This window comes from Astyanax mexicanus, chromosome 14 (genome assembly GCF_023375975.1).
Source record: "Astyanax mexicanus isolate ESR-SI-001 chromosome 14, AstMex3_surface, whole genome shotgun sequence".
Classification (NCBI taxonomy): domain Eukaryota; kingdom Metazoa; phylum Chordata; class Actinopteri; order Characiformes; family Acestrorhamphidae; genus Astyanax; species Astyanax mexicanus.
The window spans coordinates 2629443-2657187 of record NC_064421.1 but is presented as its reverse complement, the minus strand read 5'-3'; the positions used below and the strand labels follow the sequence as shown (position 1 = coordinate 2657187).

The 27745-nt window shown below is 38.2% G+C and overlaps 1 protein-coding gene across 7 annotated transcripts in view; it reads left to right on the top strand.

The window, feature by feature from the left end:
- Nucleotides 1–24684, top strand: part of ppp1r13ba (protein phosphatase 1, regulatory subunit 13Ba) — a 109705-nt gene extending 85021 nt beyond the window's left edge. For 6 of the 7 annotated variants that reach the window (XM_049463737.1, XM_049463736.1, XM_049463740.1 and 3 more), the window contains 9 exons: nucleotides 154–285; nucleotides 6797–6891; nucleotides 9654–10092; nucleotides 12813–13549; nucleotides 14249–14386; nucleotides 15471–15604; nucleotides 17600–17766; nucleotides 19454–19653; nucleotides 21409–24684. In XM_049463737.1, coding sequence (XP_049319694.1) covers nucleotides 154–285; nucleotides 6797–6891; nucleotides 9654–10092; nucleotides 12813–13549; nucleotides 14249–14386; nucleotides 15471–15604; nucleotides 17600–17766; nucleotides 19454–19653; nucleotides 21409–21450 — 2084 coding nt within the window. In that variant the 3' untranslated portion in view covers nucleotides 21451–24684. The remainder of the gene's footprint in view (nucleotides 1–153; nucleotides 286–6796; nucleotides 6892–9653; nucleotides 10093–12812; nucleotides 13550–14248; nucleotides 14387–15470; nucleotides 15605–17599; nucleotides 17767–19453; nucleotides 19654–21408) is intronic. The other variant, XM_049463738.1, reaches the window with a different exon arrangement.
- The last annotated feature ends 3061 nt before the right edge of the window (nucleotides 24685–27745 follow it).

Below are 27745 nucleotides of genomic sequence, written 5' to 3'. Positions count from 1 at the left end.
TTTATTTAATATTTATTTTTCTCCAGCTTTTCTGTTCTAACCCATTCTCCTGTATTCTGTCATTCCCGCTTCTCCTCCTCCCCCTGTCGGTGTCTCTCTCTGCCCGTTGTTGGTGTGTGTTTTGGGGGCTCCGGGCCGGGTTTGGGCCCTCAGAGGTCGATGGGGTGAGGAAGCCCGTGGGCCCCTGGAAGGTCTCAGACTTAGACATCATAGTGGACCCTGTGGTGGCCTGCGCTGAGTCCAGAGCGGGGCCCGGGTCCCCCGCAGGCCCCGACCGAACCGCCTGTGAGTTCACGGCTCTGATAGCGGACCTGACGACTCAGAGTTACAGGCCAGAAACATGCTAAGCTAAATTCAGCTAAGCTAAATTAACACTACACTGCTTCCTGCGTGTGTTTGTGCCGTGTCTGACCTCACTTCCTGCTTATCGTTTAGCTTAAAATGCAGTTTAGTTTAGTGATAATTGTAGCTACAGTACCATCAAATCATTATAAACGAATCATGTAGTAACTTAAAAGTGTTAAACAAACCAATTAATACTCTTGCTCTTCCTTTCCTCGGGCAGCCCTGATGAGTGCCAGTTTCATCACAATAATGTTTTTGATGGTCTTTGTGACGACTGCACTTGAGGATACTTTCGAACCTTATGAAACTCTTCTTTTTCGATTGAAAACAAAAAAAAGTAGTTTCTTATAATCTGGATTCGAACATTACTCAAATATTCACTGTATACCTGTAACTCTACCTCTTCACTACTTTACTTTAACTGATGCTCTCAAACACTTTATTAAGAGACAAGAAATTCAAGTAATTAACTCTTGATGAGTTCAGCACAGCTGTTAACTGAAAGCCTGAATTCCAGGAGACACTACCTCATAAAACTGACTGAGAAAATCCAGCAGAGATGTGCAAAACTGTCTGTATCTAAGCATGAGGAGCTACTTTTGAAGAATCTAAAATATAAAACATATTCTGTTTTTGTAACACTTTTCTGTTTACTTAGGGTTATAATTCCATATGTTTTTCTTTACAGTTTAGATGATTTTAGGATTATTCTACAATGCAGAACATTTAAAAATCATCAAAAAACATTGACTTTAAGGAGTGTCCAAACTTTTGACTGGTACTGTATGTAGCTATTAATACAGCATTATGCTAAGCTAACATATTGCAATGGAAAACATGATGCCAGCTTTTGCTTTAAAAAGCTAAATTGGTGACGTTTCACTAATTACAGTGTTTATTGCAGTGCTTACGACAGTATTGAACATTGTTAAATGGTTATTAAAAAAGAAATGTCTTAATTAATCATTAATTAACACTAATTAAGACATTACTACAGATTTATTAAATGCTTAAAAATCTTGTGAATAAAATAATAATTAAATAATTAAAAATTCTTAATAATTAGTTTAATAACTAGTTAATAACTAGTTTTATTTAGTAATAATTCATTTGAGAAATTCTGTCATAAATACTGTTGATTATTGTAGCATTATTGTAAAGTGTTACTATTCAATTAAAAATTACCAATAATAAACCCAGTTAATCACTAATGGTAATTTGGCAACCTAAATCCACTATCCAACTAACTAATTGCAGACAATAATAATAATATTAATTGTTGTTATTATTAATATAATAATGATAATACTGATAGTAAAAAATAATATTATTAAAAAAAATAGTTTTAAGTGCCTCAAAATGCATTTTATTTATATTTAAGCTATTTGTTTGATGGTTAAATAATAAGCACGGAGTTCTTCGATTGTTTTGAAAAAATAAAATATAAAAAATAACGCACCCAGATTGTGATATCTCAGGCAGATATGTTAATAATTAGAGGTGTGGCCTAATGAGGATGCCCCACAGATGCTCAGTTGGGTTCTGGTCAAGGTGTTTTAGGGTTTTAGGGTGTTGTCACAGTGAATTTACACTGTCAATTTATACCGTAGCTGTACACTGACTACTTTACACTGTATTAAAGTGCCATATCTTCAGTGTATTCCATGAAAAGATATACAGTGACTTGCAAAAGTATTCATACCCCTTGAGGTTTTTCACATTTTTCACTTTACAACCACAAGCTTAAATGTATTTTATAGAGACACAAAGTAGCACATAATTGTGAAGTGAAATGAAAATTATACATCGTTTTTTAAATGTTTATAAAGCAAAAATTTGAAAAGTGTGACGTGCAAAAGTATTCAGCTCTGAACCCCCTAAATAAAATCCAGTGCAGTCAATTGCCTTCAGAAGTCACTAAATAAGTGAATAGAGTCCAGCTGTGTGTTTAGTAATTTAATCTCAGTATAAATACAGCTGCTCTGTGAAGGCCTCAGTGGTTTGTTAGAGAGCACTAGTGAACTTACCAGACAGGTCAGAGATAAAGTGGTGGAGAAGAAGTTTAAAGCAGGATTAGGTTATAAAAACATATCCCAAGTTTTGAGCATCCCAAGGAGCCATTCACCCAAATGGACAGATCGAGCAAGGAGAGCGCTAGTCAGAGAAGCAGCCAACAGGCCTATGCTCACGCTGGAGGAGCTGCAGAGATCCACAACTCGACAGGACAACTAGAAGTCCTGCTCTCCACAAATCTGGCCTTCATGGAAGAGTAGCAAGAAGAAAACCATTCGAAAGAAAGACATTGGAAACGTAGAAGAAGGTTCTGTGGTTAGATGAGACCAAAGTCGAACTTTTTGGCCTAAATATAAAGTGATTTTGTGGCAGAAGAGTAACGCTGCTCATCATCCTGAACACACCATCCCCACTGTGAAACATGGTGGTGGCAGCATCACGCTCTGGGGATGTTTTAATAGAGTTAATTGGAAGATGGATGGAGCTAAATACAGAACAATCCTGGAAGAAAAGCTGTTGGAGGCTGCAAAATACTTGAGACTGGGAAGGAGATTCACCTTCCGGCAAGACGATGACCCTAAACATACAGCACTACAGAGCTACAGTGGAGCTGTAATGGTTTAGATCAGAGAATATTTATGTGTTAGAATGACCCTTAGAAAGTTCTAAAACACCTAAATCTCATTGATCTTCTGTGGAGAGACATAAAAACTGCTGTTCACAGATTCTCTCCATCCAACCTGACTGATCTTCAGCTGTTTTATAAAGAAGAATGAGCAACAATCTCAGTCTCCAGATGTTTAAAGCTGGAAGAGATTTACCACAGAGCACCTACAACTGTAATTGCTTTTTTAAATCTTATCATTTTCGTTCCACTTTAAAGTTATGTGCAATTTTGTGTTGGTTCGTCACTTAAAATCTCAATAAAATACAGTTTGTGGTATAAAAAAGTTTGTGGTTATAAGGTGGCAAAATGTGAAAAAGTTCAAGGGGTATGAATACTTTTGAAAGCCACTATATTATATAAAATATTTACAAAAATGTGATAGGTGTACACGCTAGGTAGCCCATGTACATCTGTAAATCTTAAGAGCATACGCTCTGTGATATACAGCACACTTTCATATACCGTCCATGTTCAGCTTTAAAATCATGCATTATTCACAATCACCTGCTACAGCACTCATGTTGCTGTACAGTATGCAGCAGTATAATCTGATCAAGCATAACATTATGACCACTGCTCTGTTTCTACACTCATTGTCCATTTTTTCAGCTCCATTGATTATATAAGACACTCTGTAGTTCTATACAGGATTACAGGTGCATTGCGATGCGCATTACTATCTTACACCCCACCAACGTCTTCCACCTGCCTTAAACCTTTTAAACAGCAGCAGATCTTCTGAATATATCTACACTGATGGGCGTGGTGGTCTGGAAATTAGGTGTATTTAATGTTGTATTTATAATTTACAGGACAAATAGTATATAAGTATTTATTTTTGTCATAAATATATATTTATTTTAAATTCATATTTTTAGCAATAAATAAAGTTAAATAAAAAAATAAAAAATGAAAATAATTGTATTATCATAAAATATTATTTAAATAAATATATATTTATTTTAAATAAAGAAATGCTATATTTTGAAATATGTGTTTTAGAAAATAATATTTGAAGGTTTTATTTATAAAATAAAATAGATCAAAATAATGTATATTCTTCCTTTGCAGATTATTTTTTATTTTATAAAATAAATAAAATAATAAATATGAATATTTGTATGATAAAATAATGCTCTATTTATAATTTATAGGACAAATAATATGTGTGTTTTAATTTTTTTTTGCAATAAATAAAGTTAAATAATACAATAAAAATAATTACAATAAAAATAAAAAATAATTACAATAAAAATAAAAACAATCCACCAAAGTCAGAGCTCACCTGATCTACTCTTAAAGGGAATGATGAGTAAGAGACACTCTGATTGGTTTATTTCATCTTAGCCCCAAAAAATTAACCACACCCATGATTAGTTAAGAGAATTAGTACATTTGTTCTAATTGTACTTGTTTCTTGAGCTGTGCAAGGTGTACTTTTCCCGTCGTTACGATAGCAAAGACACACTGACACACCCTATATAAAGCTGTACAGTTGGCGACTCGCCTATAGATCACTAAAATAGAGCCCATAGTGTCTTATATGATCAGAGTAGCTAAAAAAAAAAAGGTGAATATCAAGGGAAGAAACGAGGAGATGGTCATGATGTTATGTTGGATTGATGTATTTATCTGTATTACAATAATAAAACATTAAGTTTCTGCAGTCTGAAGCGCTGCAGGCTGTGTTTTATGGGAGTTTAATGGCCGGTATAAACCTGCGCTTTAACCTGCATGTATAATTCAGTAGAGATCAGTACTGATCTGAGTCTGAGACTAAACTCTAAAAGCTGCACAGCTTCAAAAGCTTCTATTCAATCTCAGGAAGCAGCAGCTGCTCTTACATAATTCACTTTATTTTTACTGGGCAGCTCTGCTAATGTTATCCTGTCAGCAGAATATTACATCATTGTGTTACAGTAGGGAGATGCAATACTGAGGTTTTTATTATTATTATTATTATAGAGGCTCTGAGCATCGCTCCTCTTATTTCTCTGTTAACCCTTCTAGCTCACTCTCTTTTTTTTTTTTACATATTTCTAATAATTTCTGACTTGTAGTTCAAAACTAAAAAAAATATTTTTTAAAATTGTATTTAAACAAATATATTTATTATAAAAAATAAGTATATATATATATGTATATACAAGTATAAGTATATTTTATTGTATTTCATTTTAAAATAATTGTTTTTGAAAATAATATTATATATAATAATGTATATTTTTCTCTGATTTGTGTTCTTCACAGTAATTACTGTTCTTTAGAAAATAAATAAAATACATTTTTAAAAAAATTATATAAAATAATGTTGTATTTATAATTTACAGGACAAATAATATGAAAGTATTTTTTTTTTTCATAAATATTTTTTTAAATCTATATTTAGGCCATAAATAAAATGATTGTGTTATCATTTATAAAGTGTATTTAAATATATACATTTATTATAAATAAGTAAATGTTCTATTTAATTTTCTTTTATAAAAAATATGGGTTTTAGTAAATAATATTTGAATGTTTTATTTATAAAATGAAATAGAACAAAAAAAAAAAATGAATATTTGTATTATAATAATATATAATATTTATAGGAATTGTTATGCTCCTCCCCTTTTGTCTAGGGGTGAGGAGGAGTAACAATAATGCATGTGATGAGGAGGAAGTGGGAGGACAATTGGCGGTAAAACAAAAGGAAATTTATTACAAAAGTCAAAGTATAAATACAAATATACAATGGATCAGGAAATAAGTGAATAAACTGAATATAAAGAGAATAAAGCAATTAAGTATGTTGATAACAAAACTAGAAAGTGTATCTTAAAGAGAGAGGAGGAGGAGCTGGAGCCAAGCTGGAGGAGGATCTTCATTGGTGCTCAGCCAATCACCTTTCTCCATTAACGTAACCTACACAGAGAGAGAGAGAGAGAGAGAGAGAGAGAGAGAGAGAGAGAGAGAGAGAGACACGGGGTGGAACAAAAAGAAAACCAAAACACACGTGCACTCGTTGCACGTAACAGGAATAATATGTGTATTTTAAATATTTTTTCAGCAATAAAATAATGATCAATACAAATAAAAATAAGTGTATTTTATATATTATTAAAGCTAGAAATTAAGGTATATAATATTGTAAATAAATAAATTAGTGTTTACCCAGGATTCCAAGGGTTAAATGTTGAGGACCAGGAGGCTTCAAGAAAAGGAGGCCAAAGCTGTAGCAGAAACACACACTCATACACACACACACACACACATACACACACACACACACACACACACACACTCATACAAACACACACACACACACATTCACTCAGACCGCCTCAGTAATCTCCTCCTGAGCCGATCTGAGTAGAGGACAGGCCAGAAATACACTCCACTCCGGCCCTGATTACAGCCGTCCTTATGTCTCAGGGGTCAGAGGTGTGTGTGTGTGTGTGTGTGTGTGTGTGTGTGTGTGTGTGTGTGTGTGTGTGTGTGTGTGTGTGTGAGTGTGTGTGTGTGTGTGTGTGTGTGTGTGTGTGTGTGTGTGTGTGTGTGTGTGTGTGTGTGTGTGTGGTCAGTCTGCAGGTCAGTCTGTGGTACGATTAGCTGCAGTACAGTCGTGAGGAAAAGGGAAGGTTTTTATCTGTTTCTGCTGCTTCACTCATCCTGTCTCTCTCTTTCCGTCTTTTCGTCTGTCTCTCTCTTTATCTGTCTGTCTGTCTCTCTCTCTCTATCTGTCTGTCTGTCTCTCTCTCTCTATCTGTCTGTCTGCCCGTCCTGCAGCGAACGATGCAAACTGGCCCTCCTTCACCGAGAGTAAAGCTCCAGACTGGAAGGACGCCAGCCGGGACCCGGGCAGCATGGCGGGCGGTGATAAGGTGAGACACCACTGACACACTTACCCCCCTACTACACACTTACCTCCTTACTACACACTTACCCCCTTACTACACACTTACCTCTTACTACACACTTACTCCTTTACTACACACTTACCCCCTTACTACACACTTACCCCTTACTACACACTTACCTCTTACTACACACTTACTCCTTTACTACACACTTACCCCTTACTACACACTTACCCCTTACTACACACTTACCCCCTTACTACACACTTACCTCTTACTACACACTTACCCCCTTACTACACACTTACCTCTTACTACACACTTACCCCCTTACTACACACTTACCTCTTACTACACATTTACTCCTTTACTACACACTTACCCCCTTACTACACACTTACCCCCTTACTACACACTTACCTCTTACTACACACTTACCCCCTTACTACACACTTACCTCTTACTACACATTTACTCCTTTACTACACACTTACCCCCTTACTACACACTTACCCCCTTACTACACACTTACCCCCTTACTACACACTTACCTCTTACTACACACTTACCCCCTTACTACACACTTACCTCTTACTACACACTTACCCCCTTACTGCACACTTACCTCTTACTACACATTTACTCCTTTACTACACACTTACCCCCTTACTACACACTTACCCCTTACTACACACTTACTCCTTTACTACACACTTACCTCTTACTACACACTTACCTCTTACTACACACTTACCCCCTTACTACACACTTACCCCCTTACTACACACTTACCTCTTACTACACACTTACTCCTTTACTACACACTTACCCCCTTACTACACACTTACCCCCTTACTACACACTTACCTCTTACTACACACTTACCTCTTACTACACACTTACCCCCTTACTACACACTTACCTCTTACTACACACTTACCCCCTTACTACACACTTACCCCCTTACTACACACTTACCTCTTACTACACACTTACTCCTTTACTACACACTTACCCCCTTACTACACACTTACCCCCTTACTACACACTTACCTCTTACTACACACTTACCCCCTTACTACACACTTACCCCCTTACTACACACTTACCTCTTTCTACACACTTACCTCTTACTACACACTTACCCCCTTACTACACACTTACCTCTTTCTACACACTTACCCCCTTACTACACACTTACCCCCTTACTACACACTTACCCCTTACTACACACTTACCCCCTTACTACACACTTACCCCTTACTACACACTTACCCTCTTACTACACACTTACCCTCTTACTACACACTTACCCCCTTACTACACACTTACCTCTTTCTACACACTTACCCCCTTACTACACATTTACCCCCTTACTACACACTTACCCCCTTACTACACACTTACCCCCTTACTACACACTTACCCCCTTACTACACACTTACCCCCTTACTACACACTTACCTCTTACTACACACTTACCCCCTTACTACACACTTACCCCCTTACTACACACTTACCTCTTTCTACACACTTACCTCTTACTACACACTTACCCCCTTACTACACACTTACCTCTTTCTACACACTTACCCCCTTACTACACACTTACCCCCTTACTACACACTTACCCCTTACTACACACTTACCCCCTTACTACACACTTACCCCTTACTACACACTTACCCTCTTACTACACACTTACCCTCTTACTACACACTTACCCCCTTACTACACACTTACCTCTTTCTACACACTTACCCCCTTACTACACATTTACCCCCTTACTACACACTTACCCCCTTACTACACACTTACCCCCTTACTACACACTTACCTCTTACTACACACTTACCCCCTTACTACACACTTACCTCTTTCTACACACTTACCCCCTTACTACACACTTACCCCCTTACTACACACTTACCCCTTACTACACACTTACCCCCTTACTACACACTTACCCCTTACTACACACTTACCCTCTTACTACACACTTACCCTCTTACTACACACTTACCCCCTTACTACACACTTACCTCTTTCTACACACTTACCCCCTTACTACACATTTACCCCCTTACTACACACTTACCCCCTTACTACACACTTACCCCCTTACTACACACTTACCCCCTTACTACACACTTACCCCCTTACTAAGGGCAGAGCAACCCAGAAAACGCTTGCAGTTTTAGTTCGGTTGTTTACATCTTCTTTTTATTAAGTAAGTAATTTGTTTAACCATTGTACATAACAGGTACCGTCACAACATTAGTCATTAACTTACCTCTGTAGTGTTGTTCTAATCATAAATGAAGGCAATACAAATAATGCATTTACATCAGCAGTGTTTACCTCAGCAGTAATATTGTAATCATACATTTACCTCAGAAGTGCAATACCAGTCATGGATGTATCTTAGCAATGCAATTTTTGTTACAAATGTACCTCAGTAATGCAGTACATCAAAAGTGCAGTTCTAATCATACATTTACCCCAGTAATGCACTAGGTTGCCAAATGTTAGCTTATCTAATTTACTTTTCTAGTCCTGTACAGCTTATACATTTCAGCCGGAAAACAGTCAGTTTGTGTAAAACACTTTATTTCATTTAATATAAATAAAGTTAGTAAAAATGTGCTTAAACCTTTTTTTTGTCGGCTCTCTCCCTCAGTCCCTGCCACTCTGTACACAGCAGTGCTTAACACTGGCATGGTCTTAAATATTTCATTTTTGGTTTTAAAAATAGAATTTAACTTCTTCTGCTCTTTTCTCTACAGGATTCCCCCAAAGTGCTGGGCACGATAACGGCCTTGTCCCGACAGCCGCCCCCCATCTATGGCACCTACCCCAGCGCGGGGCATCACTCCACAGTCTGTGCCACCAGCTCCCTGCCCCGCTCTGCCCCGGGCACCCTGTCCTGGCAGAGAGCGCCCCCTACCTGCGGCTCGTCCTCTCAGCAGATCCAGCAGAGGATCACGGTTCCTCCCAGCCCCACCTCCCAGTCCAGCTCGCCCTTCGCCCCGCAGTCCGACAGAACCGAGCCCCCGCTGGCCGCCGCCGTGCGGCCCTTCATTACCGACCGGGGGTCTCGACCACAGTCCCCCAGGAAAGGTCCCGCCACCATGAACTCCAGCTCTATCTACCACATGTACCTCCAGCAGCCCACCTCCAAAAACTACCCCAGCAGCAGCAGCAGCAGAGCCGCCATCAAAGCAGGTAACCATCAGACCACCAGACAATGAAACTGAAACACCTGTCATCATTTTAGTGTGGGATTTTAGGTTTCATGTCTAAATTGGAGCAGCCTGGTGATCAATCTTCATTAATTGCACATTGCACCAGTAACAGCAGAGTGTGAAGGTTCAATTAGCAGGGTAAGAGCACAGTTCTGCTCTAAATATTGCAATGCACACAACATTATGGGAGACATACCAGAGTTCAAAAGTGGACAAATTGTTGGTGCACGTCTTGCTGGAGCATCTGTGACCAAGACACCAAGTCTTTGTGATGCATCAAGAGCCACGGTATCCAGGGTAATGTCAGCATACCACCAAGAAGGATCAACCACATCCAACAGGATTAACTGTGGACGCTGTAAGAGGAAGCTGTCTGAAAGGGATGTTCGGGTGCTAACCCGGATTGTATCCAAAAAACATAAAACCACGGCTGATCAAATCACGCAGAATTCAATGTGCACCTCAACTCTCCTGTTTCCACCAGAACTGTCCGTCACCACAATCAATTATTGTGCTCTAAAACCAGGTGTTTCAGTTTCATTCTCCAACCCATGTAGGTTGTGATGGCAGATGGCGGAACAACGTCTAATTTTAACGTCAATTTGACGTAGAATAAAGTTGACGTGAATGTTGATGTTAAAATTGTGATGCTAAGGGGCTCCGAGTGTTCCAGCAGGCTAAATGCTGCCACTATGATCGGGAGATCACTGATTTCAGTCCCGGTCATGTAGCTGGCCAGCTAAAATTTGTTAAAAAAAGAAGAAAAATGGAATTATGCAATAGTATAAAAAAAGCAGAAAGGGTGGGTCAAAAAACGAGAAACAATGGGTCATACACAGAAAGATACAAATAAATTGACAATACTTTGCAAAAGATATACAAAATAGACAGGCTTTTAAACACAAATATACTGTAATTACTAACAGCTGAAAACAATGAACAAAATCTGGGGATGACGAACGTGAGAAAGCAAGCTGATTGGTTGAATCTGGGCACATGATAGAGACAGACGTATGCTGGGGATTTTAGTCCTGAGGCGGAGATTGTCCATTAACAGAAACGGAAGAGTTGGATTTGCCTGTTTTGACCGGTGTTCTGTCGAGTTGAGCTGCCTTGTCAAACCGTGCTCCCATAGTGTTTATTTAAAGGGGACATGAAACACTTCAAGTATTTAGTATAATTCACAAGATGTATTTTCACTCTAACAAATCTGATAAGTTTAACAGTTGTCAGTGAAGCGGAATTAAAATAATAAGCAATCTAAATGTCATTTTTTTTATTAAGGGCAGCGCCATCTTGTCCCAGCGCTGAAAGTGACGTCACGAGGTTGGTTCCCGAACGCCTCACTACTATAATCTATGAGAATACCGTAATTTAGCTCCTCAATAGATAATAAAATCCAAACCAAAACTCAATGCAGAGCGGGGGGGCACTTTTGTATTGCCCCTGTGTGTAGTAATACTGGGAGTAGTGAAATTTAATAGGGTGAGGAATGAGAAATATTTACTTTCACTTTCATACACTTTCTTAAGCGGACAGCAGTTCTTCAGCGGGGCTCGCAGCACTGAAGCGCGAGAATCCTCCGGTTAGCTGCAACGCTAGGGGTTAGTGGCGAGCACTTTCTAGACCAGGACTATGTGAAGGAGAGGGGTTTGAGTCAGGAGCATTAGCGCCGGATAAATAAGCTGCAGTCCGAGGCTTTTTTCCTCCGTTTTTTATTTTTCCTCTGATCAGCTGAGATGTACAGACCGTCCGACTGAAGGTAACGTTACTATGAGAGCAGCAGCTGTGAGCCGCACCAGCCAAACAACACGCCCACCCAGCAGAGCAGCGAGAGGTACCGTTACCGAAAGTCTAGATAAAATGACAATTTAAAGAGAACATAGCTAGCTATCTTATTATAGCTAGCCAACGCTAGCTAACCAGCTAACACTAACTAGATGAAGCTAAGTACCCAGTAAGCTTTCTAACTTCTAAACTGAACGGTTTATCAACCAAACAGCGTCTTGGTGTTTCAATATCCACTTAAATCATGTTCGTTTCATTCAGTCTTAATGGACTTTACATGTTAAATAGCTAAATGTATATAAACTAGCTGGTTAACGGGATGGCAGTTACCTGCTGTGGTCGCGCTGCAGGGTTTCTGCACGGCTCCACATAGAGAGAGAATAAACACTCCCAAAACCCCTCGCTCTCAGAAAAGCATCTGAAAAGTTCTGCTCAGGTTTATAGAGGAAAGATCTCGGAGTAAATGCTCCATGTTAGCCTAGTTCAGCTTCATCTTCATCCATAATCTCCACAAACAATAAGCTCTTTTCCTCTAGCTATATGCCTGGGATCTTAAACCAACCAACCTTGTGACGTCACCAGCGCTGCACGGGCAACATGGCGGCGCCCTAGCTCAAACATAACAAAAATAAATATATTATAATTTAATGTGTAAACATTTTATATAAAAAATTCCCCCCAAATAAATTTCATTATATTTAATCCCTTAGAAAACTTGTACAAACTGAAATGTTTCATGTCCCCTTTAAGGTCTTGGTAAAACACAGAATCAACCGGAGATCCTATTTAAACTAAATCAGGCTGCACGGTACACAGTTGACAGCTCACCTGTAGATCTAAGTATATATTTTGAATAATTGTGTATTCACAGGTTATCTCTTTAACCCCGCCCTCTTCTTCCCCCTCTTCCAGTCTATGGTAAACCAGTGTTGCCAGGATCCGCCTCCGCCTCCCCTGTGCCCTTCCTGCACCAGACCTCTAGAGATGAGTCGGACCGTGATGCCGAACCCGAGGGCACCCCAAACCCAGCGCCAGCCGTGGACGGCATCCCCCGCCCCCTCAGCCCCACCAAGCTCACCCCGGTGGCCCACTCGCCCCTGCGCTACCAGAGCGACGCCGACCTGGAGGTGCTGAGGAGGAAACTAGCCAACGCCCCTCGACCCCTGAAGAAACGGAGCTCCATCACCGAGCCCGAGGGTCCGAGCGGCCCGAACATCCAGAAACTCCTCTACCAGAGATTCAACACGCTGGCCGGAGGCATGGAGTCCAGCGTAGGCGTGCCGCCGTTTTTCCAACCGGACAGCCCGCTAAGCTACATGGGTTTGGACACTGCTAACGGGAATTTGCTTGAACCCGGAATTCTAGCAGCTCCTATAGCGGAAACACCCGTTCCAGAACCATCAGGCCCATCTTCATCACCCACAGCTGACACCAGTGAAAACGGATCAGCTGATCTAACCGAGTCCGATCTGCTCACGGACACCTCCGCATCCGTACCGCCTCCTAAAGACAGCCCTGAGGACAGTCACTACAATAACCAGAATAATCAGACAGAAAGTACAGAGACACAGCCCAGCCCACCACCTGAGACCCAAACGTCTTCTACAGAAGAAGAAGAGCCAATAGAGGAGCCTGGCAGTGCTGCTTCAGTGAGTACGAGCCTGGCTAACATCCTGACCAGCTCAAATACTAGTGCAGCTCAAACACTAAGAATATTAATGTGCCAAATCCTGCTGGAAAATGAAATCCGCATCTCCACAAAAGTTGTTAGCAGAGAGTAAGATGCACTAACTTTAGACTTGATAATAAAACACAGTGGATCAACACCAGCAGATGACATGTCTCTCTAAACCATCACTGATTGGTGGAAACTTCACACTAGACCTCGAGCAGTTTAGACTGTGTGTCTCTCCACTCTTCCTCCAGACTCTGCTCCCTTGATTTACAAATGAAATGTAAAATTTACTGATGATCAGTGATGGTTTAATGGAGAGACATGTCATCTGCTGGTGTTGATCCACTGTGTTTTATTATCAAGTCTAAAGTTAGTCCAAAAGCACTTCATGCTTCCCTCTGCTGAAAACAACTTTTATGGAGATGCGGATTTCATTTTCCAGCAGGACTTGGCACACTGCCCACACTGCCAAAAGTACCAATTGATCTTATAATAATATTATATAATATTATATATTAAGCCTGTTACGGAAAGTAATCATCTTCACTGATATTCACTGTAGCTCACAGTGGTGTCAATGTTATGTCTAAGAGGTTTATATACAGGTATAGACAGGTTCTGTGTTAGTCCACATAATGAGATAACTGCATCTACCACCTGTTCATAATCACAGGGGAAACGGACCAACCTGAAGAAGCCCGGTTCTGAGAGGACGGGTCACGGGCTGAGGGTGAAGTTTAACCCCCTGGCGCTGCTGCTGGACGCCTCTCTGGAGGGCGAGTTTGACCTGGTGCAGAGGATCATATACGAGGTATTACACATATTTTATTACGTTTTGGGAGAACAGGTATGTACTTGGGTTAAAGTAGTGATCGACTAAGGGGACTCCGAGTGGTCCAGTGGTCTGAAGCGCTGCCACTATGATCGGGAGATCACTGGTTCGAATCCAAGTTATGCAGCTTGCCATCAGCTGCTGGAGCCCCGAGAGAGCACAACTGGTCTTGCTCTCTCTGGGTGGGTACAGTAGATGGTGCTCTTTCTTATCCCTTATCACTGCTAGGGTGATGTGGATCAGCACAAGGCTGCGTCTGTGAGCTGATGTATCAGAACCGAGTCGCTGCGCTTTTTTTCGAGCGTTAGCGCTGTGATGCTACTCAGCAATGCTGCATCAGCAGCAGCTCAAAAAGAGGCGGAGTCTTACTTCACATGTATCTGAGTAGGCATGGGAGAAAATGAGATAAAAATTTGAAATAAATAAAAAAAAAAATAGTTTTTTCTCTTTTTTGCACTTAACACAGATTGATATGTGTTATCCATCAGAATAGACATTTATCTAATTTATCCAATCCAACAGCAGATTAGCCCCGCCCACTGCACTGGAAAAATTAAAATCTAAAGCATGGTAGCCTTCGAGCTAATAAGGACAACAAAGTCAACACTAACCTTTAGTTGCTGCTTAGGAATGATTTGCAAAAAAAATAAAAATATTACATAGAATAAAATAACTGGTAAACATAACTGTGAACATACACAATACACATAATATATATATTTGATTTTTATTTATTTATTTATGATTGTATTTACTAATTTATTGAATCTTATTTTTGAGTGCATTAAAGGCAAAACTATTTTTTTCATTATTGGAACACAAACAAGGTATATATGGGATGTAATTTAGGGATATAATGACATTAGTACAGAATAAACTTAGTTAGAGGTGTTTTATTTGATAGACCTCTCCACTTCTCTGTACTTTAGGATTCTGGTCATTTTTTGAAGCACATATAATAAGAATTCTGGACCCAGAGTCAGTTCTGGTAATGTTAATGGGTTAAAGGTATTGAAAGTATTAGGAGGATCTGTATTTAACAGAGCTGTGTTTATTCTCTCAGGTGCAGAACCCCAGCACTCCTAATGACGAGGGCATCACCCCGCTCCATAACGCCGTGTGCGCCGGCCACCATCACATCGTAAAGTTCCTGCTGGACTTCGGCGTCAACGTCAACGCAGCCGACAGCGACGGATGGTGAGATCCTGTTCACTTCTACAGTTATGCAAAAAAAAAAAAAAAAAATCCATTCTATTAAGCAGATAATGTATCTCAAATCACATTTATTTTACTATAAGTGTCACACAGATACGTAATCTTTTGTAGAATAAGGCCCTATCTTACACTCTGAGCATGGCGTATTGCAATGCTCATTGCTATCTTACACCCCATCAACAGTCTATTTTCCCACCTTCCACCTGCTTCGTTGAAATAGCAACAGTGCTTCTGAATATATCTACACATAATTTCGATACATGTCTGGAGTATTGCTATATATCTTGGCGACGGAAAATACAGGAGCTCCACTGACTAAATACAACCTAGACAGACCCCAACAGTCAGATGTTCATTGCTATCTCGGAAACACAGGCACCCCGCACATACACCCCCGCTTAATTACACACACATGAACACACAGCAGCACAAACCCAACCTATTATATATCCAATAAAGAAAATGAACTAGTTTAAATGAGCAAAGAAGTCTCCTCTGCTGAGAAGCGTTGCACATGTCCATGTAGCTGCGCTGTTAAAGTAGCAATCCACCAAAGTCAGAGCTCACCTGATGAGCAAGTGACACTCTGATTGGTTTATTTAACGTTATGCCCAAAATTAAGCACACCCATGATTAATCAAGAGAATTAGTACATGCCTTTTGGGTTGCGTTTTCAAGCCATGCAAGGTGTACTTTTCCCGTTGTTATGATAGCAAAGACACACTGACGCGCCCTAAATCAAGCTGCACGGTGCACGGAATACGGCTCGCCTATAGATTTTTGAAATATGGCCTATAGAATCTGAAATTTTCTATTATGATTTGTGGTATGAAAATCTAATACATGTCGGTACTTATTGGGATTTATTTAGAATTTATGCAACTTTTAAGGTAAGAAAAAGTTTAAAAAATGGCATTGAGGAGAAGGGAAAATGGATGACAACAGTGATTAAGGTGTTTAGAATAATATGGTAACAGAGATCATAAATATTAAGACAGATAGTATTAGCAGGCTCTTTTTGCAAGTTTGAAGAAACCAAGGATATTAAGCAAAAAAGTAGGTGTGGCCAAATAATGTGTTTTTTTTTTCAAAGTGAGCTGGAACACATTATCAGTGATAAACTCAGCTGAAACCGAAACCAAAACTTCATGTGAAGTCTTGCTCTTTAGCACATGAGCGTCAGTTTAGGAGCATGACTTGTTAGACTAATGTCAGATATAGATCAGACAAAAAGGACAGACTAAAATAAACACCAGATTTGGGAAAAAAACATCGAAATTGGGACACTTTACATACCTGCTAGGTTTATAGATTGCTGAAATTGCGTCTAGATTGCTTCCTAGTGGAAGTGTGTGATGATTTAGCGCCGTTATCATCATGCTAATTGCTGAGAAATAGTCTAAAACAGATGTGGCCCACAAGCATGAAACATCTGGCCCGTGAGGTTGTTTGAACTATAATGAATAAAATGCTTCTCTGGTGAGCTTTTGTTTATATTCCTCCCTCGTCTCTCTCTCTGTCGCGCTCAGCGTGACTTTAGTTTTCACTTGTTCTCGTTTTTCCGCCTGTTCTCGGGCTCCCTATCTCATTATAAGGTTGTTTTTTCCATGGGCGTGTCCCAATTCACTAGCCGGGGCAGTGGTAGTGTATTGGAGCGCGACCCTGACGACATGAGCTCGATCCCACGTGAAGAGCGGTGTGTTTATTTATTTATTTTTTTTCTTTCTTCTTGTGTTTACCTGCTTTGAGATCAACTGTTCTACAATAATTGGGTTCAACAACCCTCTGGGCTGGAGAGCAACTAGTCTTTAGTAGCACTCCATCCCATTACACTTTTCCCAAAACAGAATTTTTATTGTGGCCACATGGAAAATATCTGTCCCGCGACCAAACTCATTTGCCGACCCCTGGTCTAATATGACCGTAAGGACGATCTGAAGATGAGCTTTGTGTTATCTGTGTGTTATCTGTAATCAGGACTCCCCTGCACTGCGCTGCCTCCTGTAACAGTGTGCATCTCTGTAAGCTGCTGGTGGAGTCTGGAGCGGCGATCTTCGCCACCACCATCAGCGATGTGGAGACGGCGGCGGATAAGTGCGAGGAGATGGAGGAGGGATACATCCAGTGCTCCCAGTTTCTGTATGGTGAGAGAAAATAATGTTTTAGCTGTATTCAAATCTAGAGTGGAGTTTAAAAGTGTGTGAATTCTTTAAAATGTTCTATATTTCTGCATGAATTTGACCTAAAACATCATCAGATAATCCTTATCTTAGCGGCACTGGACGTACATATTTTTTTCCTTCACTATTCTTTTCTAAAAAGCATCAACAGCACTTTCTCTGAGGTCCTCAGATTATCTTCTTTGTTCTTCTTTAAATAAAATAAGCTCCACCCACTAACACCACACCTGATTGTGATACTATTGATTGAAAACACCTGACTCTAATTTCACCTTCAAATTAGCTGCTAATCGAAGAGTTTCACATCCTTTTTTGCTCACAGATAAACTGACTAAATCTCAAGAAAAAGTGGGTCATGCAGCAGGACAATGACCCTAAGCACACAAGTTAGGAAAACGAAAACGTTTATTTATAGCAGTTATTGCTGTAAAAAAAGGGAGGACCATCACATCAGATACTAAAAGCAAAGGTTCCTATACTTTTACCCTCACAAATATGTAATATTAGATCATTTTCCTTAATAAATAAATGAGCAAGTATAATTTGAAATAATTTATATAATAAATAATAGATATATACATTTTTAAGTATCTCATATTTCCTGTAATTTTTTTGTATACATAGTTTTATAATTATTTGTTTATATATTTTCCTGTTTCTCTGCCCCTTCCTCTATGTTGCTGTAATTTCCATTGTGGGATTAATAAGGAATTATCTTATTTTATCTTAAAAGTCCTAAAAGTAGATAAAGAGAAAAAAGAGACAAAAATATTATACTTGCACATTAATTTATTGAGGAAAATTATTCAATATTACATATTTGTGAGGATAAAAGTATAGTAACATTTGCTTTCAGTATCTGGTGTGATTTTCCTCCCTTTTTTACAGCAATAACTGCTATAACTAAATGTTACCGGTAGCTTGTGTGCTGAGGGTCATTGTCCTGCTGCATAACCCACCTTCTCTTAGGATTCAGTCAGTTCATTAACAGATATTCTGATATTTTCCTTTGAATTTGCTGATATAATTCAGAATAAATGATTCCATTAATGGTGGCAAGCCATCCTGGCTCAGATGCAGCAAAACAGCCCAAACCATGATACTTCCACCACCATGTTTCACAGGTGGGATAAGGTTCTTATGCTGGAATTCAGTGTTTTCCTTTCTCCAAACATAACGCTTTTTTATTTAAACCATAATTTTTTTATTTTGATCTCATCCATCCACAAAGGTCCTCAGAAATCTCCTTTGTTTGTGCCATTATACACTTCTTCTTTAAATTAAATCTGGCTCCGCCCACTCACACCTGATTGTGATACCGTTGATTGAAAACAGGCTCTAATTTCACCTTTAAATTAACTTCTACTTTTCCCGCTCACAAATATGTGATATTGGATTATTTTCCTCAATAAATAAATGAGAAAGTTTCATATTTTTGACTCATTTGTTTAACTGTGTTTTCTTTAATTAAGTTAAAGTGAAAATATGATTTTTTAAAAATGTAGAAAATTCACATGATTAATTGTATGTGCAGTTGTGTAATAAACTGTTAAGTATTACAGTTTCTCCACCTGTTTTAATGAACTTTAAGTGTAAAATAATAATATCTGAATAAACCCCTCCCCCCTCTCTCTGTGTGTTACCTGTGCAGGTGTGCAGGAGAAGCTGGGGGTGATGAATAAAGGTGCGGTTTACGCTCTGTGGGACTATAAAGCTCAGAGTTCAGATGAACTGTCCTTCAGTGAGGGAGACGCTCTGACCGTCCTGAGACGCAGAGACGACTCCGAGACCGAGTGGTGGTGGGCCAGACTCAACAACCAGGAGGGATACGTCCCCCGAAACCTGCTGGGGGTAAGAGCTGTCTGAATCAGTGATTTTTTAACTTCTATTTTAGCATAATTTAGGCGAGCAGTCATCAACCGTGCACGGTGCAGCTTGATTTAGGGCGTGTCAGTGTGTCTTTGCTATCGTAATGACGGGAAAAGTACACCTTGCACGACTAGAAAGCATGAACTAATTCTCTTATTTAATCATGGGTGTGGTTAATTGTGGGCATATCGTGAAACAACCAGTGTGTCTCTCACCCTTAACCCTGCGTTCACAGTATAACGTGACGAATGCTTCAACGTTGAATTTGTGTTTGTATTAACTTCTAAAAACCTGGCGTCCACATATGTGGACATCACATTTTGGGTTGTCTAGACCTCAACACTAAATTTTGCTCTATAAGGGCCCGGTGTCCTCTTATGAGGCCATTATACTGTCACCTAGTGGTGGCAGAAGAGTATAACATGTTACACTCTTGATTTTGTTCAGAAATTTGTTGAAGCCACACTTCAAATAAGCCATAATGCTTAAACTTTTGTTTTGCATTCAGGCAACAAAACGCTGCTGTTTTATTCATACACAAAATAAATGTTTTGCACATCTTTACTAATTGCGACTCTTAAATGGACATAATTTTTCTTAAACTACATCATGTAAAAATATAATTATTTGCTATTTGTGCTAATTGGCACCTATAAGTGTAAAAACAAATAGAAATTAAAAATGCATGCCATGCAAGAGTTCAGGTGTTAGGAGGTTAAATATGTATAAATTAAGATCACTAAAATGGTTACAAATAAGCATATTTTTTTATTTAACATTCATCTAGTCCAGTCATTTTTAGTCCCGCCTAAAAGGACTAAACTCTGCTAGACTCTTGGCCATTTCTACGATAGTAGGAACAAATGAGAAAGGATGAAAGTACAAAGAGCAGAAGCTTAAGGACCTTGTATGTGATGGGTCCAAAAAAATTCTAGTAGCCAATCGGGTTAAAAGCCATCGCTTCACTGTGTCATAATCAATTTGCATAAAGTTGAGAAAATTTCAACTCTGTCACTTGTCGCTTTGTCGCTTCCCGCTTCTCGTGCCCTGCCGTAGGAAATTAATGGTTGTTTGTCGCTTTGTTGCTTTGCAGTGTGAACGCAGGGTAAGAACCAGGTGAGATCTGACTTTGGTGGATTGCTATTTTAACGGTGCAGCTACCTGGACGTGTCCAACAAACTCTTCTCAGCAGAGGAAACTGAGCTGCTTGTTCATTTTGTGTATTATTGTAGATGTAAAAGTTGGGTTTGTGCACTGCTATGTGTTCATGTGTGCATAACAAGTGGAAGTGTACATAGGTTGGGTATGCGCCTGTGTTGACAATTCACTGCAAAGATAGCGATGAACGTCTGACTGTTCATGTGGGTTTATGTGTATTTAGAAAGTGGAGCACCTGTTTTTTCCAACTGCAATACAGATAAACAGCAATACGCCAGAAATTTACCTGAATACACCTTAGATTAGGGCTGGACAATACTGGAAAAATTTTACATTGCAAATGTTCTTTTTTTTTTTTCGACAATATATAAGTCTTAAGTGACATCACACGTCCTGAAGTGACTATTCGCAATGACGATGCTTGAACGATATATCGTGCAGCCCTACCGTAGATATATTTAGAAGCACCGTTGCTATTTAAACGATGCAGGCGGAAGGCTTGAAAATAGACTGTTAGAACTTAAACTTTAACTTTTTGCTATTCTAAATTCTACTTTTTTCTGTTTTTTATTTTCGCAGCTGTATCCGAGGATCAAGCCCAGGCAGCGTTCTCTGGCCTAGCGCCCCCTTGTGGTCAGAAAGGAGAATGCAGGCTTGTTCCTGAGCTCGGTGTGAGCCCCCAGCTGGACGCTCCGGCCTGGCTTTGCCCTCTTCTGGCACTAGTACCACCCTGAACACGGAGGAACGAGGGCGGGGCCAAGAGAGGGCGGGGCCAAGAAAGGGCGGAGCATGGAGCATGTGTGGAGACTGGAGTTAGAATGGACTTATTATTATTACTATATAGCTGCTGGTGGGGCTGGAACTTGATCAGATTTCAGTCTGTTTTTACTACACTTTGCTCTCTCGTCCATATCTGTGTTTAATAGGGAATCTGCTGGATTTCCCTTTTTCTTTCCCAGACTGGGACTTCCTGTGCGCGAGTGCGAGTGTACGTGAGTGTGTGTATGTGTGCACGAGTGTGTTTTTGAGGGCAGTCTGAGAGAGAGAGAGGATGCAGCGCAGGTTCCTGGTGTACGTGAGAGTTCTGTATGTCGGATGCAGGAAGTTTCGAGGGTCACGTCTTTCGTCTCCAGCATTTACGGAGCGACAGATTCAGGAAGAAGGAAGGAAGGAGTGAGGAAGTGAAAGGAAGGAAGGAAGGAAATGTCGAGGTGAGGGAAAAGTTACTGAAAGATTCAGAGGAAGTGTCCTAGAGTGAGACGTGCATGTTTTTTATATGTGGAGGAGTTTGTGTAGGAGGGGCTGTGCTGCAAAAACTGTGATATTTTGTTATTTTGGCTTGTGAAGGCATCTGTAACTGTGTTAAAATGTGTTGTTTTAAGAATATAAAATAATAATAATAAGAAGATAATAATATAAGATCAATTACGTTTTTTTTAGAGAAATAATGAATAATATTTGGCTAATCTGTAATCATTTCAGTCTGCTGGTTGAGAACCTTAGACAGTACACAGCAGGATGGATTAGCCAGCAGACTTCACCAGAGGGAGGACTCTGTACCTACTGTCCGTGACAAGTCAGCAGAGAGTGTAAAGAGTGAACTAGCTTGTTTGTGTTTTGCCATTTAGCACAAGCTAACGTGTGGTTAATGCTTAGTTTGGCCAGCAACAGCTTATTTGCATAAAAGTGAAAAAGCCCAACTGCTACGATATGTTTGTTAGTATTGTTGCTCTAACACTGCCGACGCTACCAGTTAGGATCACACTTACAGTACTAGCTCCAAACCTATGTCTGTTAGCATCCTGGCTAAACCACCTCCCACCCATGCCGAGGCTTTTAGCCTGTCTTTTAGCTTTGCGGCTATAACCTAACCTAGCAGTTAGCATTCGCAGCTAACATGCTTGAAACCTTCTGAGGCTTTCTGCTGTGTCTGTTAGCATTGTGGCTCCAAATCCACCCGAAGTTAGTTGTTAGCATCTCAGCTAACCCAATCCATATGTGCCAAGCCCGGCTGCTACAGTATGTCTGTTAGTATTGTGGCTCTAACACTGCCGACGCTAGCAGTTAGCATCACAGCTTTACGATGCTAGCTCAGAACCCTCAGAGCCTGGATGCTGTGTCTGTTAGCATCACAGCTCCAAATCCACCTGAAGTTGGCAGTTAGCATTGTATTGTGCCTCTAACACTGCCGACGCTAACAGTTAGCATCACAGCTCCAATCCAAAGGAGACCAGCTGTTAGCATCATAGCTAACCCACCCTAAATCTCCTGAGCCTGGCTGCTGTGTCTGTTAGCATCCTGGCTAACACACCCCCACCCCTGCTGAGTCTTTTAGCCTGTCTTTTAGCATTGTGGCGATAACCTAACCCAGCAGTTAGCATTCGCAGCTAACATGCTTGAAACCCTCTGAGCCTGGCTGCTGTGGCTGTTAGCATCGCAGCTAACCCAAACCATATGTGCCCAACCCAGCTGCTACAATATGTCTGTTAGTATTGTGGCTCTAACACTGCCGATGCTAGCAGTTAGCATAACAGCTTACAGTACTAGCTCAGAACCTTCAGAGCCTGGCTGCTGTGCCTGTTAGCATTACAGCTCCAATCCGAAGGAGACCAGCTGTTAGCATCATAGCTAACTCACCCTAAATTTCCTGAGGCTCGCTGCTGTGTCTGTTAGCATTACAACTTCAAATCCATCTGAAGTTGTCACTTAGCATTGTATTAGTGCTCTAACACTGCTGACGCTAGCAGTTAGCATCAGAGCTTTCCAGTACTAGCTCTAAATGTTCCAAGCCTGGCTGCTGTATCTGTTAGCATCACAGCTCCAAATCCACCCAAAGCTAGCAGTTAGCATTGTATTGTGGCCCTAACACTGCCAAAACTAGCAGTTAGCATCACAGCTTACAGTACTAGCTCAGAACCCTCTGAGCCTGGCTGCTGTGTCTGTTAGCATCACAGCTCCAATCCGAAGGAGACCAGCTGTTAGCATCATAGCTAACCTACCCTAAATCTCCTAAGCCTGGCTGCGACTTCTTTGGTGCAGCACTCTGTCTTCTTGCATGTGCAGTGCATTCTGGGCAGTAGCCAGACTGGCTATGAAAACACAAAAGTACAGAGAACACACCCACAAAAAGGGGGCGTGGCTTCATTCTCTGCTTTGGTCAACTTTACTCCATTACATCGTTACACGGAAATAAGCTTTTTGACGCAAAATTAATGTTTAAAATAAGGTTTAAGCACTTTTAAAGTTGTAATAAGGTCTTTTTTTACACTTTCTAGTAACAGGTTTAACATAATAAGTGATTGTCTAATATTTTACAACATATTTAAAACATAAATAGAGATGCCTTCACATGCTTTTGCCAAAATAAAATTTTTGCAGGATGTAAGGAGAATGTAAGAGAGAGACATAAATAATAGGAATACTACGTTTTTGATGAGAGATGCTCTTATAAGAAGAGGAAGAAAGTGAAATATATTGTTATATCCTGACAGTATATTCCAGATATATGAATAGAGTATATTGTAAAATATTTTGAGTATATGATTTTATATATGGGTGCTGCAGTAAAGTGAGGCTGTGTGCTGATTACCTGAAGATAAACTCACCTGTATATTGTTACATTAATCCAGATCCAGGCTGGTTTTATATGTTCCGTTATATTTCTCATGATTATAAAAGCTGTTTATAGCGCAGACGAGAGGAACAGACGAGAGGAACAGACGCTTTAAAACACCCAGAACCTGATCACATGACCATCAGAGGGACGTATAGACGCTGTCCGTCTCATATCATGTAAATGATAAATCATGTGCACAATAAAGGAACAGAAACACAGCGCTGTGTTTTACATTATGATTCGTGGTTTAATTGGATTATTTTATTTCTGTTTCTTTATTATAGTTTTCATGAAGATGAGCAAAAATCTAAAAATCTAAAAATAGATTCATGAAACCATAGAATAATAAATAGAACAAATACAGAGCTGTAAATGGGTCTGTTCATTAAATATAAAATAAAATATAACTGAACAAAAATTACATACTAAAGACTTATTAATGATAATTTTATTTTAAATATTTTATATACAGTATACTGGCTTAACAGGTCAATGATAGAGTAGAAATGTGCAAAAAACAGGCTTATCTCACAGTTTTAACTGGATTGTGTTTATATATATATATATATATATATATATATTCCTTTTATTAACAAATGTTCCCTCAGGATGAACCGTTCTTAAAAATAAAACGGCAAAGCAATAAAATAATAAAGTAAACAGATACAAAGCTGTAAAATAGGTCATTTATTAAATAAAATGCTACTCAACTCGTTATCATTATTATTATTATTATTATTATTATTATTATTATTATTATTATTATTATTATTACATTTTTAACTTGATTTAAGTAATTTAATCCATTTAATTCATGTAATTTTGTCTAATTAAGGAAATAATTAATATAATTGGGTTTATTTGTACATGGAATAAGCCAATTTAAATGAAAAATGTATATATATATATATATATATATATATATATATATATATATATATATATATATATATATATATTTTTTTTTTTTATTATTATTATTAAAAAAGGTATCCTGAGGATGAACAGTTCTTAAAAATAAAACAACAAAAAAATAAAATAATATAGTAAACAGATACAAAGGTGCAAAATAGGTCATTTATTAAATAAAATGCTACTCAACTTATTATTATTATTATTATTATTATAATGAGATTTTAAACTTGATTTAAGTAATTTAATCCATTTAATTTATGTAATTTTGGATGTATTAGGAAATAATTAATATAATTAGGTTTATTTGTACATGGAATAAGACAAATTAAATGAAAATGGCTTATCATTTTAAATAGGAGCTTTAATATTTTAATTGTTCTTAAAATATGGTATTTAAAAAAAAAAGAGCACAAAAAATATACGATAAAGATATAATAATTGCTCTGAATAATGATTATATATATATATATATAGTCTGTAATTTACTATACAAATACAAAGTGAAATAATAGATAATATCTGTCGAAACAACTAGGTATAATAATCAAATATAAACTAAATTCATGCACTTTACTGATATTATATAACTGTTTCTAAATCCACTGATAAGAGAATAAGCTTATCTCTGCGTTGCTGTGCTGCTGAAGTGACCTCTGAGCTGCAGACATGTTTTATTCTTTTATTCATTTATTCAAACAAACCATAAATATTCTGCACATTCAGTACTAAAAGGTTTATTTTAATCACTTAATTTACTGTATAAACACACATATAGACCTACACAAGTCCTCAGAGTTCAGTATGATATGGTAATGATGTTAAAATAGTGGCAAATCTGGATAAAATAACTTTTTAAGGGACTATTTTGCTGCACAACATCTAGCATGTATCCTTCCACCCTGTTATTTATTTAAAATATAACTAAAAAACACCTTTTAGATCCAAAATCTTCTTTTTTAACTCTGGTAAAACAGTGTCTCAGACCTCCCGCAGTGAATTAATCATTAACCAGAACCCTGTGTGCTGTATTACCTCTCTCTGTGATTTTAACCCTATAACTGCTTTATTAACACAATAATACAAAAAAATTAATCATTCTTTTAACACATTTTTAAGGTTTCAGACCAGTGTTAATACTATGACAGAAATGTTTGTTGATCAAACAAGTTTCACAATTAAAACAAGAGATGAGAACAAAATAGAAATGAATACTTAAAAACAAAAAGCTAACAAATAAAAACGTAAGAAAATGTTTCAAAGACTGACAAATAGGGATTTTTAAAAGTAAAAAAAAAAATTAGAAATAAACACATCTCAAAATAATTTTACAAATCTAAAATAGTAAAACCTTAAAAAAAACTTAAAACATACTTTTGATGCAACTAAAATGTATTTGATGATTTAACTTCAACCAGGCAGCACTGCAGACATGCAGGCAAAAAACTTATCAAACTAGTCTAAAGTATATTTAAATATATTTTTATATTTTAAATTAAATATAAAATAAAATATAACCAAACAAAAATTACATCTTAAAGACTTTATATACATTTAAATATTTTATATACAGTATACTTTATGCTTTACAGGTCAGTGAGAGAGTAGAAATGTGCAAAAACAGGCTTTTCTCACAGTTTTAACTGAATATATTTTTAAATTAAAAAAGCTTACCTGAGGATGAACAGTTCTTAAAAATAAAACGTCAAAGCACTGCAGACATGCACACAAAAAAACCCACATCAAACTCGACTAAAGTATAAAAAATAGAAAAAGTTATTTAAAGTGAATATTTATACTCATCTGTTTGTGTAATAATTAGTGGTGTTATTTGGTTTTTAAAAAATAATCGTGATTAATCAAAAAAAAAATTCTTAAGACTTAATAATGGGTATTTAAATGAAATATATATATATATATATATATATATATATGCATATAAGTGCTGGTAATCATTTAAAGCTTGTAATTGTAATAATTACAGAGAGCTTTAGCATTCAACACCCTGGATAGAGGAAACGTGCATTACTGAGCTAAATTTACTACTAAAATTGCATTGTTAAGGTACATTTATAATTAGAATTCTCTGTATACTTTTATTATTCTCCTCCTTTCACTCATGTAGCTAAGTACAAATGCCTAATTACATTGCCTAAGTAGAAATGTTGATTATCGACAGCTCTGGAAAAAAATAAGAGAGCACTTCAACAATGAACATTGTTTTATTCCATAAACTACAGACAACATTTCACCATAATTCCAAATAAAAATATTGTCATTTAGAGCATTTATTTGCAGAAAATTAGAAATGTCTGAAATAACAAAAAAGATGGAGAACTTTCAGACCTCAGAAAATAACAAGTTTATATTCATAAAGTTTTAAGTGTT